Source organism: Rhincodon typus, chromosome 31, assembly GCF_021869965.1.
Source record: "Rhincodon typus isolate 14 chromosome 31, sRhiTyp1.1, whole genome shotgun sequence".
NCBI lineage: Eukaryota > Metazoa > Chordata > Chondrichthyes > Orectolobiformes > Rhincodontidae > Rhincodon > Rhincodon typus.
The window spans coordinates 34,267,061-34,288,574 of NC_063362.1; the positions used below are offsets into that span (position 1 = coordinate 34,267,061).

Genomic DNA, 21,514 nt, shown 5'->3' on the forward strand with positions numbered 1-21,514 from the left:
ATAAAGAAGAAAGTTACAGTACATTACAGATACCATATATCTCGAGCAAAAGTCAATCTCACTGTAAAAGTCAACCCCCTACTTTTAGCCAAAAGAATCTGGAATTTTCCAAATAACCCGTGTAAAAGTCAACCCTAGTTCTTCACAGATAACAGATAAATATTTGTGAGTCAAGGTATTGTCCTATAGATAAATGTTACGATGAGGAAATGAATATTTTTTCATGCTATTTTGATGTACAATTCTCACTAATTTGGCACAAAAGTTTAAGGCGCATCAGGTCAGAGTCAGGTGACAACTTCCCTTTGTGTGCAGCTAAGCTGAGCTCAGTTCCCCTGTAGCACTCATATATACAGTCATATACCGAGTTGATGTCTTGAAATTTCTTCTTCATTTTATGTAAAAATGCCCTCCAGAAAAAACAAAAAATATACAGCAGCGTTTAAACTGAAAGTTATTGAAGTTGTAGAGAAGACAAATGACTGTGTAGCAGCAAGAGAATTTTGTGTTTTGGAGAAACTTGTGATAGACAGGAGAAAGATACCGAACCAACTACAGACAATGACTAAATGAAAGTGTGCAACAGAGGTAAACCTACCAAGTGGCCACAATTGAAGAATAAAGTTGCTGAGTGGGTATTTTAAAATCGTCAAAATGGAATATGTGTTAGACCTGAAGCCATCGAAATGAAGGATGGAATTTCGGATTTTAAGGCAAGTGCTGGATGGTGCACAAGGTTTATGAGAAGGCATAACTTAGTACTTCAACAGAGAACTATGATTGCGCAAAAGCTGCCTGCTGAACGAGAAGATAACCTATTACAGTTTCACCAGTTTGTTATCAGAAATCGGCAGAAGGAAGGCTAACTTTAAGATGTTAATTAATTTTAGTTTGTTTAATTTAAGATGTACCATGTAATTGTAATTTAAAGCCGTATTATATTTCTACTTCACTTTTTGGGCGTATAAGTAAAAGCTCACTAATTCATTTTTATTTCTATTGTCTTTATCCAGTAGTTACTATAATTAATTTTTTTCCTGTATTCGTTTAGACATCAATTGGGCTTCTGCTAAAGATACAGTATTTTGGACTATAGCATGAATTTCAGCCTCTCAAAAGTAGTATGTAATAGTTGACTCCCTGAACTTAACCTTAAAACAAAGTCTAAAAAAATTCAACTTTTACACGAGTATACACGATATACATAGCATACGTTAGGAAACTAAGAAATAAAGCTGAAAAGATGGACATTATAGTTTTTCTATAATGGCTTCTATGTGGTCTGACCAGATGCCACCAATTCCCAACCAGTAGCCATCTTTGCTCCAGGCCCACTGGCTGCCCCCACTCTGCTCCAGGCCGCTGGCCATTCCTGCATTGGTCTGGGCTGCTGGCTAAAGAGGAAAAGACAGAAGGCGGGGAGAAAAAAACACGAGAGAAGAAAAGAGAAAAAAGAAAAGGAATGGACAGAGCAGACGAGCTTTGTTTGGAGCATCCTTCTCCACTGCTTATTTCCTAACCATTATCCAGGCTATATAAATAATAATCGTAAATCTTTCTGACTGTTTTCTGGTAATTCAGCTAAAACAATCCGGGGTTAGGACCCGTAGAAGATTGAAGCAAATGAGCCAAGGACTGTATCAACATTCAAATGGCTGTATGGCCGACTCCGATTCCTATGTTCCAGAGGTTGATCATAAGTCATTACTTTCAATGACCAGTAGAAACTTCTGATCCTCTCACCCTTTCGACTGACTGAAGCAGATGGTCACTTTTGATTCACGAGTCACAAAAAGAGGAGCATCATGTCAGCAATTCCGAGGTCTCTCACCGCTGTATTTTTGATTTATTTGGACATTTTTTTAAAAATGTATTCTCTCATGGAATGTGTGCGTTGCTGGAAGGGCCTGTCTACTGTTGCCCCCGAGAAGGAAATGATGACCCATCGTCTTGAACCAATTGGTGTGGGTTGACCCATAATGCCCTTAGGGAGATAACTCCAGGATTTTGACCCAGTGACAATGAAGGAACGGCAATATATTTCTAAGTCAAAATGGTGACTGCCTTGGAGGGGACTTGCAGGTGGTGGTGTTCCCATGTATCTGCTGTCCTTGTCCTTCTGGATGGTAGTGATTGGAGGTTTGGAATGTGCTGGATGAGGAACTGTGGTGAATTTCTGCAATGCATTTTTTTAAGATAGGACACGCTGCTGCCAATGGTTAAGGAAGTAGATGTTTGGATGTGGTGCCAAAATGTAGCAAAGGTCCAAATTAAACAAAATGTTTTGGTTGCAGACTTCAGAACAACTGCAGTGCCTGACATTATGCAAGAGCAATAAGTTCCTCCTGTTTTTGTTACTCTTTTCTTTGTTACTCATTCCCTTTTTGTCATTTTGCTTTTTGTTATTCTCAGATTCCAGTTACCAGTACCTTGTGGGCTTCAAAATATTATACCAGTCCAGAGCTTCATTGCTGAATCAATATGTTTGATTTCTTGTTATGTGTAACTTGAATCAGGGCTACTTGGCAGCCTTGCCAGGTGTTTAATTTTGAAGCCAAACTTTAGGTGAATCGAACCCTAAGGTGCAATCTGGAACCTGGAATGTTTTAACTAAGTACTGTCAGTGCTTAATTAACAGGAAATGTGTAATTGCTGCTTATTCTAATTTTTTTTTTATTAGTTTGTAGGATGTAGGCACCATTGGCAAGGTCAGCATTTATAGCCCTCCCCTAATTGCCTCAGACCAGTTGAGATCAACTGCATTGCTGTGGGCCTGGAGTCTCATGTAGGCCAGACCAGATAAAATGACAGATTTCCTTCTCTGAAGGACATGAATGAACCAAATGTGTTTTTACAACAAATGATGACAGTTTAATAGCCATTGTCAATGATGCTAACTTTATAGTCTCAACTTATTAACGGAATTAAAATTCCACCAACTGTCATGGTGGGATTTGAACCCATGTCCCTAAAGCGTTAGCCTACGTTTCTAGATTACTAGTGCATTCTCGTTAACACTGCCACAATTACAATGAGATATTAAACAGCAATACTATAATTGAAAGCGATTAGGCCAGCTCTCTGTACCAGATTTCATTGAATTCCCATTTTACCACCTGCTATGGTAGGATTCGAGCCTACATTCCCAGAACATAGAATCATACAATTTTATGGCACAGAAGGAGGCCATTCAACCCATCATGCCTGTACCAGCTCCCAAAACCAGCACCCAGCCAGTCCCATTCTCCAGCTCTATATCCGCAGCCCTCTAAATTCATCCCTTTCAAATACATAATCAGCTCTCTTTTGAAACCTTCTATGGAATCCACCACCACCACCACTCCCCCAGGCAGTGCATTCCTAATCCTAACAACTCTCTGAGTAAAGAAGTTTCTCTTCATCTCGTTCCTAGCTCTCTTGCAGACAATTTTGAAATTGTGACCCCTAGGTACTGACATACCAACTAATGGAAACAGAATATCCTTCCTTCCCCTGTCAAAATTGTTCATAATTTTGAACATATCAGTAAGGTCACCTCTTCTCTGGTGCAAGGAGAAAAAGGCCAATCTCTCTAATCTTTCTTTGTATGTAAAATGCCTCATTCCTGGTATCATTCTAGTAAGTCTCCTTTTCACTCTGTCCAGGACTTTAATGTCTTTCCGTAAATAAGGTGTTCAGAACTGGGTATTCCAGATGTGATCTGACCAATGCTTTTTCGAGATGTAGCATCACTTTCTTGCTGAAATACCACGGTATTCGTATTAGTATTGGCTTAATATGCTGGATTGCTAGTCCAGTGACATTATTTCTATGCACCATCTCCCCATTCTAGAATTTTAATGCTGAGACTGTTTGTTGGGTTGATGATGAGAAAGGCTTCCCTTGCTGCTTACCTGCAAGAAAGCAACACAGAGTAATCTGCATGCTTCTACAATGCATTGTATTAACATCTCAGGCTAATGTGTAGTATTTTGTCATCGCTGTTTTCAAAGCGGGCTTGCTTTTAAATTGTATAGAGAAATGATATTGTCATACGGGTGTTTGAATGTGTAAGTTAAATAAGAGAACAAGAAGTTGGATAATCTTTCATTTCTTCCAGTGTGTTAAATGTGTAATGTTACCAAATACTGGAAGAAAGTGCATTTTGATATGTAATTACTTAATGCAACTTTCTTGGGTGACCTGAATCCTGTTTTATTTCCTAAATTGAATTGCTCATGGGTTAAGTAGGTTATGGTTGTACAAAGTTGGAGAAGAGGTAGATCATATTCAGTGAATTTATTAATTCAGGCAGAAGCATCCTTTTTATTTTCAAAACTTAATACTGTGTATTTGAAGTTCTAGTTTGAACCATAACTAGATGGTGTGATTTTGATGTGGATATAAAAACATTTGAGGATTGATTTGAATTTGCTACAGATTTGGCTGTTCTACACAAAAGTGAGTGATAATATTTCTAAACCCATTACCTGGCATTCTGGTATCTGGAATGTCTTGGGACACAAGACTTATTTTCGTATTTTATTTTTAATTCCAGCCATATTTCTGAAAAGGTATATCTGTTTTTATACTTTATTGGATTGACAAACTTAGTTGTATGGTTCTATGGAAAGAGGATTTTCTTTCTAAAATACTGAGCACTGCATTTCTTTCTCACTGAGCAGCTGAAATCATATTATAAGGTTTATTTCATCAAGCCATTTTACTGAAAGTAAAAAAGTTCATTATTGAAGGCCATTAGGTACTTTAGTCCCACTGGTTCAAACTGAATTGAACCATTCTTTTGCTGTGATGGGCTTCAGTGTATCGCCAGGAAACTTCTCCAGTATTCTCTTCTCCTCCCCTTACCCCTATTGACACCCTATTTTCTGCCGTTCTTTAGCTGAGCCCTGCTTTCAGGCAGTGTATCGCCAGGAAACTTCTCCAGTATTCTCTTCTCCTCCCCTTACCCCTATTGACACCCTATTTTCTGCCGTTCTTTAGCTGAGCCCTGCTTTCAGGCCAAAGCATGGATAGCATCTTTCTTGAGCTTTTAGAAATGTGAGAGAAGTATGAGCAGCAGTAGACCAATTGGCCCCTCAAGCATGCAGTGCAATCATGGCTGATCTTAGTCTTCAACTCTTTCCTGTGCCCTCTTCAAATCCCTCAATTCCGGGAGAGACTAAAAGTCTGTTTGGTTTGGCCTTAGATATATTCAATGATAGAACACACACAGCCCTCTGGAGCAGAGAAACTCAAAACCTTTCGAGTGAGGAAGGTTCTCCTCAACTCAGTCCTGGTTCTGACACTGTCTCCCCATGGTCTAGATTCCTAAATCAGACGATATGACCACACAGTGTCCAATCCATCAAGCCCCATTAAATCTTCTTATGTTTAAATGAGATCATTTCTTATGCTTAGAAACTCCAGATACATGAGCCAAATTTATGCAGCCTCTCATCATAGGACAATTCCAGAAACCAATCCAGTGTACTTCTGCTGTACCCTTTCCAAGATAAGTATTATCCTTCCTTAGAACTGTAGACCAAACTGCGCAAAGTATTTTAGCACTATATGAGACAAGATCCAAGATACTGAAGTAAATTATAAAAAGTGTACAAACATAACATGGCAACACATCTCCCTTCAGTTGCCTGTCTCCCTTTTGCTCTATTCTACAGGAACATGGCTGTAAACAAGAACTAAGTAAGATGTCGGGGGGTGAACATGTGTCACAGCTGGGTGGTGCAATCTGCTCTCTCGTTTCTCGTTCCATCATATCCCTGCAATTTTAAAGCGCTCTCAAAATGCGAAAAATAAAGTCATTAACATCTGTTGTACCTGTCTGGTGGCACAATTCCACTAGCATCGTTACTCTTCACCACAATCATTCTCGGTCTTTCAGGTATGATTATTTACAATGGCCAGAAACAGACAACAGGAGCAGATTTCATCTCATTCTCACTAGTCGGAGGCCGCCCTGAATTCAGGTAATGATTGTGCTTTGGTTAAGTTTTGTAAATCCAGAATATGAGATGTTGAAAATGTTGTGACCAGATTGACAAGAATGGCTGCCTTACTACCTCCAATGTAAAGAAAAACTCAAAAATATTCATACACAAACATTCTTGTATGATTGTGCCTTCCAGTTACATAATAAAGTTGAAGGAAAGCAACAAAGTAAATGAGTAATCAGCTACATATAGCAATGCTGAATTAACTTAAGAGTCTTGTAAAGTACTTCTTTAATCATTTCATTTAACTTTTGCATCCGTTTACATTTACGGTTCATTATATTTGATGCACTTTTCTGATACATCTCACAACTATATGTGCTTCTTCCCAAAGGTTCGATGTAGGTTCTGGCATGGCAACAATCCGTCACCCTAACCCCATTTCTCTGGGAGAGTACCACAATGTAGTGTTATATCGGAACTTGACTCATGGCTCTCTGTTTGTAGACAACGATCCTCCTGTCAATGGGAGTTCTCAGGTAAGGTTGACTTTATTAGTGCTAGCAGTATTGAAGAGGTTTACGTGTGTAGTGTTGATCCACATAGTGTTGTAGATATTTGTGCTGCCTGTTGAGCATTTGAAACTCTTTAAAACTGCCACATTATATTGTTTCAGCTCCTTTCTTGAATCAGAAGGTGGGGTTTAAGATAAAATCTAAAATGACATTTCAGAGCAAGTGTGGAAGTGCTGCATTGCAGCAATGTTTCAGACAATATACTGTACTCCTCTGTCCTTATTCAAAGAATAACTGTTTTCCTGGTGTTTTACACAGTTCCTATCCCTCAAATAGCACCACTGAATACAGACTAACTGGTCATTTTCTGTGCATTACCTGCATGAAAAGAGTGACAGTATCTGAAAAATAAGCAATTTGCATGTGATGTAACTTCTGGATATTCTGAGATGTGTTTAGGTTGTACATAAATGCATTCTCCCTTTCCTCCCTAGAAAAGAAGTATTTATATAATACTTTGCATAACCTCAGGAAATCCCAAATCCTTCAAAAGTAGACCATAAGACATAGGAGCAGAAATTAGGCCATGCAGCCCATTGAGTCTGCTCTGCCATCCAATCATGGCCGATAAGTTTCTCAATCCCATTCTCCCGCTTTCTCCCGTAACCCTTGATCCCCTTGACAATCAAGAACCTATCTATCTCCGTCTTGAATATATTCAATTACCTGGCCTCCACAGCCTTCCGTGGCAGTGAATTAGTGTAGTCGCTGTTGTAATGCAAAACAAGTGGCAAGCAATTTGCACACAGCAAAGTTCCAGAACAGCAATGTAATATTGACCAGGCAATCTGATTTTAAGTTATTAATTGAGTTATTGGAGTTGACAAGGGCATCAGGAGAACTCAAGGGCATCAGCTTAACATCTGGATTGTTAAGACAGCACATCTGACTGTGCAGCTCCCCCTCAGTATTATACTGTGCCTGGATTATGTGCTCAAATCTGGGTTCAGAATTTGACTAGCAAACATCTGAGTCAATGTCTAGGCCCATTATTACTGTCCCATGGCTGACCCCTTGAACTCAGATGAGCAGTAACGTAAGTCGTATGACAAATACCTGGTTATAAATGTTTGATGTACAGTCTTAAATTTGACATTTACATTTTCCTTTTCCAATAATTGTCTTTTTTTAACACATCATCCTATATTTGCTTTGCATTGTGCCGGCATAAGTATTATGAACCAATTTTGCAAGTTATTGGAACATAACTGTACTCGTTTTGATTGTACTGTTTACTGCAGTCCTATCAAGTCTATAATATCACAAAGTACTGCAGAAACTCAGTGGATCTGGCAGATACTGTGGTGAGAGAAAGTTATTGTTTCAAACTCCCAAGTTTCAATAAAATATCATTTTAGATTTTTGGACTTGGAACAATGACTCTGTTTCTCTGTCCACAGATGTTGCCAGACCTGCTGAGATTCTCCAGCGCGTTCTGATTTTATTTCAGATCCGTACTATCTGCCATAGTTTGCTTTTATCAAGACTATTTGCTACCCTCTTATATTACAATATGAATTAAGCAGAAATTATACTAATGGCAATTTAAAGGTATATGCAACGATATTAATTCAAGACTTAGAAAATCCATTGCAGTGTCACTTTTCCTGTCTCTGGACTAGTAACAAAATTGAAAATCAGGGACTATATGCAATTCAGGAACAAAATTTTCAGCTGCTCCCCAATTGGGAATGTTTAGAGTAAAGTGTCAATAGCTGAATAGTAGATGAAGGGATGAGCTATGATCCAATTAAGTAAGGCAGAGCTCTCTTCATTCACACTATTTGACACTTTTGATCATCTCCAAAGACACATTATTCAGCCTGTTGACAGTCCATTCACACCCTTTGTACTATCTTTTGATACTCTTAATTACCTAGAATTATCTTGCAATAATCTCTCTGCCTATAAATTATGTGCATGTGCGCTTCCCTCCACTTCACCTGATGTAGGAGCAACACTCTGAAAGCTTGTGATTTCAAATAAACCTGTTGGTGTAAAACCTGGAGTCGTGTGACTTCTAACTTAGTCCACCCCACTCCAACACCGACACCTCCAAATCATCGTACATACCAATCAAGACAGATGAGAGAGAATTTACTTTGCATCTAACTGCATTGTGTGGGATCTGAAATTTCTTACCTTGACACTGAATGCCTCTAGAATGTAAACCAGAGTTGGACCTTTGCACAATAAAAACCCGCAGAAAAATGCAATTCAATTTGACTTAGAAATACTCAGAGGACATAAGTAAGGGAAAGTTGCAAAAGGCCATTCAGCCCCAGCAATCCATATTAACATTTACCATCCACAAAGGCAATTGGTTCAGATCAATTTTATTTTCTCTGTTCCTATATTATTTATAACTCTATTCCTGCATCCATCTATCCAATATCGTTTTCAACACTGTTTTACCTCAGTCATTAACCCTGCTCTCTGTTCTTCCATTCAATCCTCATTCTTGGTCCCTCAATCTCTGGTAACAGTCTGTTTCAATTTACCTTGTTGTATTCTTCCATATGTTAAAACAGGGTGATCACATTGCCTAGCAGCCTGCATTGTTCCAAAAGAATAAAGAGCCAATATTTTATGCGTTCCTTCCATTAAAGTGTCTAATTCTTTCACTTTAGGGAAATTTCCGAGGCCTGGATTTGAATGAAGAGCTGTATGTTGGTGGTTACCCCCATTTTGGAAACATTTCAAAAGTCACTGGAAGTAACAGCGGGTTTATGGGTGAGAAAATAATTTAGAAATTAACAGTGAAGATTCTTTATTGCATTCTTCTGTTTAACCCAGATGTTACCAACCCTGTATTGACCAAACAATAACAGGATTGTTTATTTGAAGATAATACTATATGCAGACAATAGTAACTGGGAGGCTACGCTAAATTGCTCATAGTATCGAGGGTGGGAAATGCAGCAATGGGGTAGGGGTGGGTCTGGATGGGATGCTCTTTGGAAGGTTGGTGTGGATTCAATGGGCCAAATAGCCTGCTTCCACACTGTAGGGATTCTATGATACTCTCATACTGCTTTCATGTAAATGAATTTAAGGCATAATCCAGAAATGTGAGTTCAAATTCTACCATGGCAGCTGTGGATTTTGAATTCAGCTTTTTTTTCTGTTTGTTCATTCATGGGATGTGGACATCACAGGGTTGGCCAGCATTTATTGCCTAGAGGACAGTTAAGAGTTAACCACATTGCTGCTGCGGATCTGGAGTCACATGTAGGCCAGACCATGTGTGGATAGGAGTTTCCTTCCTTAAAGGATTTACGTGAACCAGATTGTTTTTTCCAACAATTGACGTCAGTTTCATAGTTATCATTAGACTCTTAACTCTAGATATCTAATTGAATCTACATTCCACCATCTGCTATAGTGGGATTCAAACCTAGATCCCCAGAACACTACCAGGGTCTCTAGATTAATAATCATGAAATAATTTCACAAGGCCTTTGTCTCTCCTTTAATAAGTATTTATTAAATAAATAAATTATTTTAAAAAGGTCCTCTCAATCAGAATGACCATAAAACTGCTGAATTGGCATTAAAACTCAAATCATTATCATCACAGAATCCCGAAAGTGCCAAAGCAGGTCATTCAGCCCATTGAGTCCACACAACCCTCTGAAGGGCATCCCACCCACCCACCCCTCCTACCCTATCCTTGTAACCCTATATTTCCCATGGCCAATCCACCTAGCCTTCACATCTTCAGACTATGGGAGGAAACTGGAGCACCCGGAGGAAACCCACACAAACACAGGGAGAATGTCAGTGTGGGGTTTGTACGGTCACCGAAGGATGGAATCGAACCTGGATCACTGGTGCTGTGAGACAGCAGCGCTAACCCCTGAGCCACTGTGCCACTCCATATTCTCTTTTCTTGGGGGTTGTGGGGAGGCAAGTGTGGCAGTTTGAGAAAGTAGTGAAATATCGGAAGCAGCTGCAGTTTGAATTATGTGAAAATGTGCAGGAGGAACCTGGTACGAGAAAATAGGCTTAGTAAGATAAGCACGAAGACCAAGCTCACAAGCTGATAAAGTCAAACAACAGACAACATCTTGGTTTGATTGTATTGAATCCACCGAATATAATTTGTGCAAATGGTTGTATTAAGTAGAAACGGTACACGTTAGACATTTTGTGTGATCCTGTTTGTCTGCTCAATTTTCAGCCATCTTGTGTTTTATTTTCATTTTAGCCCTGCTTCCACTCCAGTATTTTTCAAACTTGCTAGGACTGCATTTATTACCCATCCTTAGTTGCCCTGGAGAAGGTAGTGATGAGCTGCCTTCTTGAATCGCTGTAGCCTATGGGGTGTAGCAACACCCACAATCCATTAGGGATGGAGTTCCAGAATTTTGACCCAGCATTGCTGAAGGAATAACGATATACTTTCAAGTCAGTGGCTTGGAGGGGTACTTGCAGGTGGTGGTGTTCCCATGTGTCTGCTGTCCTTGCTCTTAATGTATCGAATGCAGCAAAATTTGTCCCCCCCACCCTGATCTCTATTTTTCACAATAGGATGTGGACTGTCACCCAATGCTCCCCAAAAAACCCCTTTTTGCGTTGATGTTGCAGTTTCTTTTTGTTTCTGCTCCTTGTCGTCTGGGGAAATGGGGTGTATATGGGGGTCAGATGAGCTGCTTCTGGCTTGCCCCATTGTTTCTGTGTTATTGGTGCTTGTGCCACTCCAACAGCTCCATAATTGGCACATTGCGGTATTACCCTTATCTCTCCAAACCTTGGGAATCCAGCAAGTAATTGCAGTAAAATAAAGTACAGCAGATGCTGGAAGCCTGAAATGAATATGTTGGATGAAGCTTCCTGGGGCAGAAGGTCCCTTTAATCATTGAGTATTTTATCAACGAAATGGTCCTGCCCTCCACCTTATCACAGACTTTCTCCTTTCATTCTTACCCCCCTCCATTCCTCCCCCTCCCATTTCCATTGACTTGTTCAATGTCAGCCCACTCTCAGTTCTGATGAAGTGCTGTTTCTTCTACATGGATGCCACCTGACCCATTGAGTATTTCTACTGTGTTCTGTTTTATCAAACCAAAGGGTTGTGTGTGTTATATAAGGTGGCTTTTTTTTTCCCCACCACCATTCACAAAGGTTCTGTAATCTGTTACGTTTAGTGGCAGCATGTGGTTGAGGCAAGTGGTTTTATGTGCCTTTGAGTTCCATTATCACTGGAGAATAACAAACCTCTTAGTTAAAATGACCGGATACGTTTGCAAAATGAGAAAGACCACAATGAATATTTAACCTGCTGACTTGCTCTTCTCTCTGATTAGGCTGCATTCGCAAGCTCATAATTCAAGGTGATGAGGTGATCTTCTCCGCTCCAGATCTGAAAGCTAGAGGAATATCTGACTGCCCTACTTGCAAAGACAATCCTTGCAAGGTACCAGACATCCGCAGTTTTGTTTGCTAATCCGTTGTCAATTTCTTTCACAGCACAGGCTGTTAGTTGCTGCACTTTTGTGACCCTCCTTTCAAAGCGCCCCACCCTAAATGGCATTTCTTGGTTTAGACTTTTCAATTCCTGCCAGTGCAGTCCTCCAATACAACACTTACAGCCAGAACTGGCTTCACCTATTCTATCGCAATGGCCAAGGAACATATGGAATATCATGCAAAGCAACTGGGTGTCTTTGAGCAGACCTGCATCATCATTATTGTGATAGGAAATCTTCTGGAAAATAATGGGAACCTCCTGTTATTACCAGACACTCACCAAGGGAAGTGCTGCACCAGCAAAGGGACACTTGGAACGCTCATGAAATATTGCATACCTTTTAAATTACACTCACAACACATCTGAAGTAGTGACACATTTGCATCAATTACTGTGCCCATTCTGAATTCTTGTTGCTTTATTTTGGTGTTGAATAAATCCATTAGTCTGCTGTTAGATCATGGTAACAGAAATTGCATTAACTTTGAGGGTAGAGATGAGCAATGTACATTGAGGTGAGCAACAATATGTACATGGGAATGATTGATGTGTACATGGGGATGACGAGATATACATGGCATGAATTGGTGACCATGGTCATTAAGTTAATCCAGAATCTTGAAGACAAGCATGGTCTTCCTAGCTGGGAGAAAGATTAGGGTTAGAACTTGATTGGTCTTCTTTGTAACCTTGGCATCATATGGCTGACTTTTGCACAGCAGATAAGCCATGGACAAGAGCTTTATTCTATAGACTAGAATTCTAAGAGGTTAGACTTCTGAAGAAAGATGTTTTTCCATGGATGGGATCATAAGCATTAAAATTTAGTCAGTTAACATAATAAGTCACTGAATCAGGAAAGTAACACATTATGGACCGTGTCTTTGTTTTGAGTTAATTATTGTTAAAATTGGAGGAAATCATTGGCGGTCCCATATTTAAAGATTTTTCGCAGATGAAACAGATACGTGACAGGTGACGTGAAAGAGATTCTAATTGGTTAGAAAGTAAGGCAGTTTGATTTTTAATTCTTCATAATCCCTGAAAAAAATCATCAGTGTTACTCCGGTCAAAGTCTACATCGGTCAAACAAATGCCTCAAAAATTTACCAGCTACATATAGATCGGATGGGCTGAATGGTTTTCCCACCTGTGAAACCATCCACCTTAATAGATCCATTCAGAGCAATTTCACACACCCTCCCCCACTTGGCTATATCAAATTATTTCTTCAACATTTGTAGGAATCTTGTATCTGTCATTCTGAGAGTCCATTCCAAGTGATCAGTTTCACTAGTTAGACCCGTTATTCCTTTGCACCTTCTGTAAATTGAAAGGAACATTTTGGATGCATCTTTCCCATTCCATTTTCACATCACCACATGATCACTTTGCTGGTGCTTCATTTCAAAGCTGAAAAACTCAAAGGTTTGCCAGTTCAAAACAAAAAAACAAAGGCAATTGATTGTCCATTTCTCAAAGGCTCAGTGTCTTTTCTGTGAAGATAAACCTTAATGGAGTGAAAGAATGTCTGTAGGGAATTTTCCTTCTTCCAGTAAACTAGTTCCTTACACTCCAGGTGGGGTGTTTCTGATTTTATAAAGGCAAGTAAATAAACAGTGATAGACAGGTAAAGACACTTTGGCCTATTCTGCATGTCCCACATAACTGTGATGCCTTGTGGATTGCAAAATATACAGTCATGACCCTGAGGTTGTCAGTCTGACTCTGTCATTTAGAGGTGCAAGATATGTGGTTCTTCAAAATCTGTCCTGACAAGCATCCTGACTGATTGGTCTCAAATCATTCACCAGTGTGTATAACTAAGAACGTTGAATGCACGAGCAATTTTGTGCACTTGTAATCATTTTGATGCTAAGTCAAAGTTAATGCAATTATAAAATCAGTGTGGAATGACAGCAGGCTATAGAAGGACTGTAATGTTTATCTTTTAACTTATTTATTTTCCAAAGTTATACTATGAAGAACTGTAATGTAGAACTTTTAGTTTTTTTTCCTCATATCTCTATTTTTGTACCTAATCTATTTTATTACTTAAGATTTGTACCTCAGTACCTTGTATTTAAGATGGCGCCATGTGTGGCAACATTATACAGCTTTCACTGTACTGCTGTACTTCTGTACTTGAGTACACGTGACAATAAAACCTAATTCTATTTATAAATATGTGGTCAGAATGTAGCACCTAATTCACCCTTGTGTTCCAACTGACATTTCTCATTGATGAGCATTAACGAATAATGTCACGACAGCTAATCAATCATTATTTTTACAGGTTGATGTCAGTATTGGAGATTTATCACTTATTTAGTGAAGCGTCTGATGTTCTGTCTTTTAGAATGGAGGTCAATGTATTGACTCTGAGACTGGCAGCTATGCATGTCACTGTAGGAAGGGATATACCGGGAGTAACTGCGAACATTCATTAGCTCTGCACTGTCACCCAGGTAAGTGTGTGTTTAGAATCACAGCGCGATCTGCTGATCGTAGTATATAAAGGATAATATTTAGCTAGTTTCTTCTGACTGTGAGAAAAGGAAACCTAAAATTGATGCTTCATTTCTCATCTCTTTCAAAATAATTTAAATTGAACAGCTGGAAGAAATGTTGCTTATAATAACTGAGTGTTGTGCAAGGGATGAAGAAAATATTTTTGTCCCAGAATGTCAACTTGGCAAAATGGTTGTACACTTGCATCAAGTTCAAACCCCACTCTACCATTTAATCTTTGCTGACACTTTAGTGCAATACTAAGGGAACATTTTTTTTTAATATTTTCATTGGATGTGAGCATTGCTGCCTATAGATGCTCTTTATTAGCCATCCTGAATCACTCTGGAGAATGGTGGGGAATTGTCTTCATGAACTGCAGCTGACCCTGGGGTACAGGGACACTGCGCCTTTAGGGAGCGAGTTCCAGGATTTTTGACCCGGTCACCAATGAGGGAATGGCGGTATATTTCCAAGTCAGGCTTGTGGTTTGGAGGGGAACTTGCAGGTGGTGGTGTTCCCCTGTATCTGCTGCCTTTGTCCTTCTGGTTGTAAGTGGTCATGGGTTTGGAAGAGCAATTCCACACCCACCGCAGGAGGAATGCAGCGGTTCAAGAAGGCAGTTCACCACCACCTTCTCAAGGGCAACTAGGGATGGGTAAGAAATGCTGGCCAGCCAGCAACGCCCACATCCCACAAAATGAATAGAAAGAAAAATTCCCTCCCGACTCAGCTATAGCAAATTATTTCTTCAGCATCCATCACTGTGAGAGTGGTCCAAGTGGTCAATCTCATTAGTTTCACCCTTTCTTCTGTGGTGAATTTCTGCAGTTCATCTTGTAGTTAGTATGCACTGCTGCTACTGAGCATCAGTGGCGATAGGAGTTAATATAGAAGGTGCTGGATGGGGTACCAAACAACAGCTATATTGTCTCGCATGCCATTTTTCACAAGGGAGATTAAATCAAAGCTTCTGGAGCCTAATTAAGTTTGATATTGAGCACAGGGCATTTCTCCTGATATCATGGTCAACATTTATCCCCTAACCACCGAAAGCAAAGCAGATTGCCTGGTTATTTGTCTCCTTGCTGTGCACTCATTAGCCAGTGTGTGTTACAGAGTGGTAGTAACTGCACTTTGCACAGAACTTCACAGTCAATTATTTATTTTCAATGTGACGAGAATGTGAAAATGCCATATTAGTCAGCTGTACAAGGTGCTGGTGAGGCCACACCTGGAGTACTGTGTGCAGTTTTGGTCTCCTTACTTGAGAAAGGATGTGCTGGCACTGGAGGGGGTGCAAAGGAGGTTCACTAGGTTGATTCCAGAGTTGAGGGGTTTGGCTTATGAGGAGTGACTGAGTAGATTGGGATTATATTCATTGGAATTCAGAAGATTGAGGGGGGATCTTATAGAAACATATAAAATTATGAAGGGAGTAGATAAGATAAAGTAGAGAGGATGTTTCCACTGGCAGGTGAAGCTAGGACAAGAGGGCATAGCCTCAAGATTAGAGGGAGCAGATTTAGGTCTGAATTGAGAAGGAATTTCTTCACCCAGAGGGTTGTTAATCTATGGAATTCCTTGCCCAGTGAAGTAGTTGACGCTACTTCGGTAAACGTTTTTAAAGATAAGGTAGATTTTTTTTGAGCAATAAAGGAATTAAGGGATACGGTGAGAACGCGGGTAAGTGGATCTGAGTCCACGAAAGGATCAGCCATGATCTTATTGAATAGCGGAGCAGGCTCGAAGGGCCGGACGGCCCACTCCTGTTCCTAGTTCTTGTGTTCTTATGTTCAGGTTCTTTAGTACTTCCCTGCATCATCAAAGCACCACCTAGTGGCCAGCCAGTTGTGCTGCAGCATTGAGTTGAACTCGATTCATCCAACCCTTGATATTCGGATTGTAGTGAAAGTGAATCAAAGGTCAGAGACCCCTTGGGAACATGAATGTTCTTTTTCCAAGATTATTGGGGAAGGGATGAAGCTGTGTTGGGCAGAGGTTTTGTAAAAAAACAAAAGTGCTATTTAAGATAGTTCCTGAGAACTGAAGCATACTATCTGACAGAAATCCCAGAGACTGGAGCCTGGGTTTTTCATTGGCCAGAGTGTTGTTTCTGTTACATAGATGAAAGTTACATATTGGAACCCTGCAGAATCCACAACATAGCAGACTCCAAAGGAGTTGCCCCGGAAATTTAAAATTCTGCTGCCTGACACCCTCCAAAAGTATCCATCTAAATCAGTCAATGTGGAGGATTCTACTGCAGTGAAGTAAGTACTTATCCAGCAAATGTCAGACAAATAAAAAGCTGGTCTAAGTCATGGATAACTATTGAACTGATGCATCACCTCCATGCTACACCTCCCCCAGACTCCATACACGCTTCAGACCTGAACCCAAAAAGCCCCCCACTTTCCCCCTGGACCCAGACTCCTCACCACCCAAATATCGACATCTTGTCCCACAACCTAACCCTCACCCCATGAGATCCAACCCCTGCCAGATCAATATCTCCTGACCCCCTTAAACACTGCTATCAGTTACCTAGTCCCCTTCCCACTCTGCACCCTGGAACTCTATCCACCTGGCACCCTAACCTCTCGCTGGTCTTACCTACACAGCCTTTCACAGGAACTGTCAATGTGACTGTAATGCTAGGCATTTAAATCACAGTATGCAGCAACTGGCTGCTTTGGAAAAGGGAGGGCATGGTTTGACTTCCCCTGTCTTTCCTGCACTATGAGGGACCTGACGGATTTAAAGTACATACCGCATTTCTGAAGGAGTCCTGTTCAGAGTCTCCTGTCAGAAATGTGAAGCTCATTTTTAACATAAAAAAGGGACGGAGTTGCAAACTGAGTGTGATTGCCAATGCTTGGACATTTCGGCCCTAGAGCCTTATTACAGATTCAAAAACAGAAAAGAAGAGAAACCACAGTTAATCTTTCAGGTCCGGAGCAACTCGGAAGAAAGGTCACTGGACCCAAAACGTTGACTCTGCTTTCCCCTCACAGATGCTGCCAGACCTGCTAAATTTCTCCAGCATTTTCTGTTTTTGTTTCTGATTTCCAGCATCTGCAGTTGTTTGGTTTTGTTTATTTCCTATTAGTAGATTGATAAATAATGGCCTTTCTCCATTCTCCACCAAACAAGCTTTTATTTGAAACACCGAATTTTTACGAGGAGGTAGTGAGTCCATTGGCTCTTTGTACAGCTGTTGACAGAAGACATGCAAGTAAGGTGGCTCAACTGAAGCATTTTGCAGTGATCAAGTTCAGATCAAGGGAAAAGCAAAACAGACAGAAGTTTCTGTTTCAAGGAGTGTAATGATATCAGTTCTGAGGAAGGGCCACCAGACCCGAAACGTTAACGCTGATTTCTCTTCACAGATGCTGCCAGGTCTGCTGAGCTTTTCCAGCAATTCCTATTTTTGTTTCTACTTTACAGCATCCACAGTTCTTTGGCTTTTAATGATGTCAGTGTTGTGTGGTGGTGAGACCTGTCTATGGTTTTATTTTGCAGAGGCCTGTGGGTCGGACGCGACCTGTGTGAACAGACCAGACGGCCTTGGGTATAACTGTCGATGCCACCTCGGCAAACAGGGGCCAAAATGTATGGATGGTGAGCCTTGCCTGCTAGTTTGAATGACAAGTCAGGAAATTTATCACACGATCAATAAGTTAACCATACCTAAATAAACTGCAGTTACACAACATTTTTTTTAAATGCTGCTGATTTATCAAAATTATAGACACCTCAGGGCTGCAATGAAAGCAAAATGATTCAAAATACCTTACGTTTTTCACTTAAAAAATTGTGTTGGCTGGAGAACTTAGAAGAATCAAACACTCCATTGTTATCAATCATTGCCAACTCCTATTCCTCAAGAATCAGGTACAGCAAAGGTCCTGTACAAACCAGTCTCATTTTCCTTTGCCCCAATTATTTTCATTACCTCCAAACTCAGAAGAGTACCACCCGTATTTTTTTTGTTTTTTTTTTAAGTATTTCACAGGATGAGGGTGTCACTGACCAGGTGAATATTTATTGCCCATCTTGATGTTGGAAGACATTGGTATTGGAGCTGTAAGTGGTCTCACTGGGAATTTATTGTTTGGGAATCAGACTGATATTTCTGTTGGACTCCTTCGCTAGGATCCTTGTTTATGGAGCACCAGGTAAGATACAAAAATGGTAAACCTGACTGTCCTTACCTGCCTTTTGTTGCCTTACAGGTGTCTTAATTACATCTCCTTCCTTCAGAGGAGGGCACTCTTTTGTGGCATATCCACCTCTGACCAACATTCACAATGAGCTGACCATCGAGCTGGAGTTTAAGCCTTACTCACCCACTGGCCTGATGTTCTACAGCAGTGGTCAAAGGATGAAAATGAATGACTTCATCTCGGTTGCCATGTTGAATGGGCATTTGGAGTTCCGATACGACCTGGGCTCAGGTGGGTGAAGCTGAATCTGGATGGAGGACTTCTTCCATGAACGCAGCTGTGCCTGTGTGAGCCGAGCTCCTCCAATAAGCTGCCCTTTCACTTTCCAGGCGCCATTGGCATTGTCCCGGGATGGGATGTGTGCTTGTGAAGCTTCTTGCCTGTCTCCAAGCAGCTGCTATCCAGTCCAAAGACGTTTTTGAATGATTGTGGAATGGAGCAGGGGATTCTGGGGGTAGAGGGGTGTGTATACGCTACCAGAGTATGTTTCCCTACCAGTGCGTCAAGCTGGTCCACCGGATTGGCTGCCCTCTGTAGGATCTGCTCCATTTCCATGTGATGGAAGTCAAGACAGGTTCTGTGACAGGTCCTTTATCAGATTGCCTCCCTCTGGGGGAAGGTGAACAATGACAGAATTACAGCAAGTTGTGTCCTTCATGGTAGGAGAAAGGTTGACAATGAAGCCAGAATCTTCCTGCTTTCCACAAAGTTTCCACTCCGTCCTATGCTACAGTTTGTTGGGGTGTGACTGCAGGGCATGAAGCAGTGAATGTTCTAACTATGCCCATTCTCCTACCCGACATTATTTTGTGGTGTGATGGGGGTTCCAGGTAATCCTCCATCCCAGAGACTTACTGGGACGCATGGTAAATGAGAACGCCTGATTGTGTTTTGGGCCTCCTGAAACCAGGAGGGGAGTCACTTAACTTAAAAGTACTTTATTCCGTTTGGAAAATGTCATCGTAAAATGCCTATGCCTCCAGCTGTTGGCATCGCTGCAGATGGTCTGGTGAGAGTTATATCCACCTGCCAGCAGCACAGCAGAGCCTTTGGATTGTAAAAACAGATGTTTGCCCACCACTTGGGGTGATTGAGTTAACCACATTCCCAAGTTTTGGTTGTTGCTATGCGGAAGCCAAGTTGCACGTTTGTAGTAATTCCTACACGTTTGTAGGAATTTCGGGCTGGGGGTTATGTGTGGCCACATGGTTATGGCTCTGTGGAGTGCAGACGGTAACCATGTCAGATTGCAACTGTAATTGTTACCATTAAGTGTCTGAATGGGAAAGAGTTACATTACATGTGCAAACGTCCTCATTTCAAACACCACCAAGTGTTTAACAGAATAGAAAGCTGGCTGTGTATTTGTAAACCATGTCAGCGACGCTGCTCCAACATTCAACTGTGGGGCAGGTTGCCTTCAGATATTGTGAAAATGCCCTCCGTATATTAGCATTATGCCTAAGAGAGAACAGCTCAATTTTCTGATTATTCAGAAGACCCATGTCTTTCTTTAAAAAAGAGCTACTGCTTGTGTTTACAGCTCTTCATTAAAGGGCATATTTCTGAGGGAAGGTTCATAACATTGCTAGAAGTGCATGTGTTATTAAATTCATTGACTTAATCTTCCTTCCACTGCATTTGGTCTTTTTCTCCCCCACAGGACTTGCTGTTCTGCAGAGTGCAAAACCAGTGGCTCTCAACAAATGGCACAGACTGAAAGCACATCGACACAACAAGGATGGTTTGCTGAAAATAGATGATGAGAAAGAGATCAGAAGAGTCTCTCCAGGCAAAAGCCAAGGTTTAAACCTTCGCAGCCCTATGTACCTTGGAGGTGTTCCCAGTTCAGAGGTCCTTCCCAAAGCAGTAAATGTCACAGAAGGGATTGAAGGCTGCATCACCAAGGTGAGTCTTTCGTGAAAAGGCAGTTCCAACAGCACCATTCACCAACGACTGAGGAAAGCCCTCTTTGTCTTTCATTTCTGAATTATCTACTTCCTGGGTGCAGTGTGGATTGATGTGAGGGACTTGACCACTGCTCCCATACTTTTCTCTGTTATCTGCCTACAAGGGCACAGTGCGAGCAGCCTATTCCTGAGGGGGTGCGTAGGGGGGTCGGTTAATTCAGCTAATTCAACTGGCCAGTTTGTGATGCAGAATGATGCCAACAGTGTGGGTTCAATTCCTGCACTGGCTGAGGTTACTATGAAGGAGTCTCTCCTCAACTCCTTCCCTCACCTGAGGCGTGGTGACACTCCGGTTAAATCATGACCAGTCAGCTCTGTCTAATGAGTAGCCTTATGGTCTGGTAAGACTATGGTGACTTCTCAATTTTTGACTGTCGCCTCTCTCCGTTATCCTTCGCCTTTAAATTTCCTGTGACACTGCACGAGGTGAAGTGAAGAAAATATACGTTTTAAGTAAAGGCACCGTCAGTTATCACTCGCGCTGCGAGATGAAAAGGAGGGAGGATAGAGAATTCTGATCTGTTATTAATCAAATCGAATGTAGTCTAGTTTTTAGACCCAGGATTATTTGATTTTTGTTTAATGAACCAAATAAATAAAAGAACTTTCATTCCACAATGAAAAATAATGTTCGATTTGGAGAATCATTAGGCAGCAGTTGCCTGTCTCCACCATTCATCCTGAAACATTTACCCAACACTCAGTTTCATTAATTTATCAATGGTTATCCCATATACACAAAGCTTCATTATACACTTATTTCCAAGAGGATGCAACTTAACAGTAGGAAGGTTTTCATTAAACGTATCTCAAACATGGTTAA

General features: G+C 40.9%; 1 protein-coding gene across 1 annotated transcript in view; it reads left to right on the forward strand.

The window, feature by feature from the left end:
• Nucleotides 1-21,514, forward strand: part of hspg2 (heparan sulfate proteoglycan 2) — a 523,628-nt gene that overhangs the window by 459,628 nt on the left and 42,486 nt on the right. Inside the window, exons 30-37 of the mRNA XM_048614908.1 lie at nucleotides 5,885-5,969; nucleotides 6,328-6,472; nucleotides 9,139-9,241; nucleotides 11,818-11,927; nucleotides 14,341-14,449; nucleotides 18,018-18,116; nucleotides 18,731-18,952; nucleotides 20,385-20,629. Of these exons, the coding sequence (XP_048470865.1) occupies nucleotides 5,885-5,969; nucleotides 6,328-6,472; nucleotides 9,139-9,241; nucleotides 11,818-11,927; nucleotides 14,341-14,449; nucleotides 18,018-18,116; nucleotides 18,731-18,952; nucleotides 20,385-20,629 (1,118 nt within the window). The remainder of the gene's footprint in view (nucleotides 1-5,884; nucleotides 5,970-6,327; nucleotides 6,473-9,138; nucleotides 9,242-11,817; nucleotides 11,928-14,340; nucleotides 14,450-18,017; nucleotides 18,117-18,730; nucleotides 18,953-20,384; nucleotides 20,630-21,514) is intronic.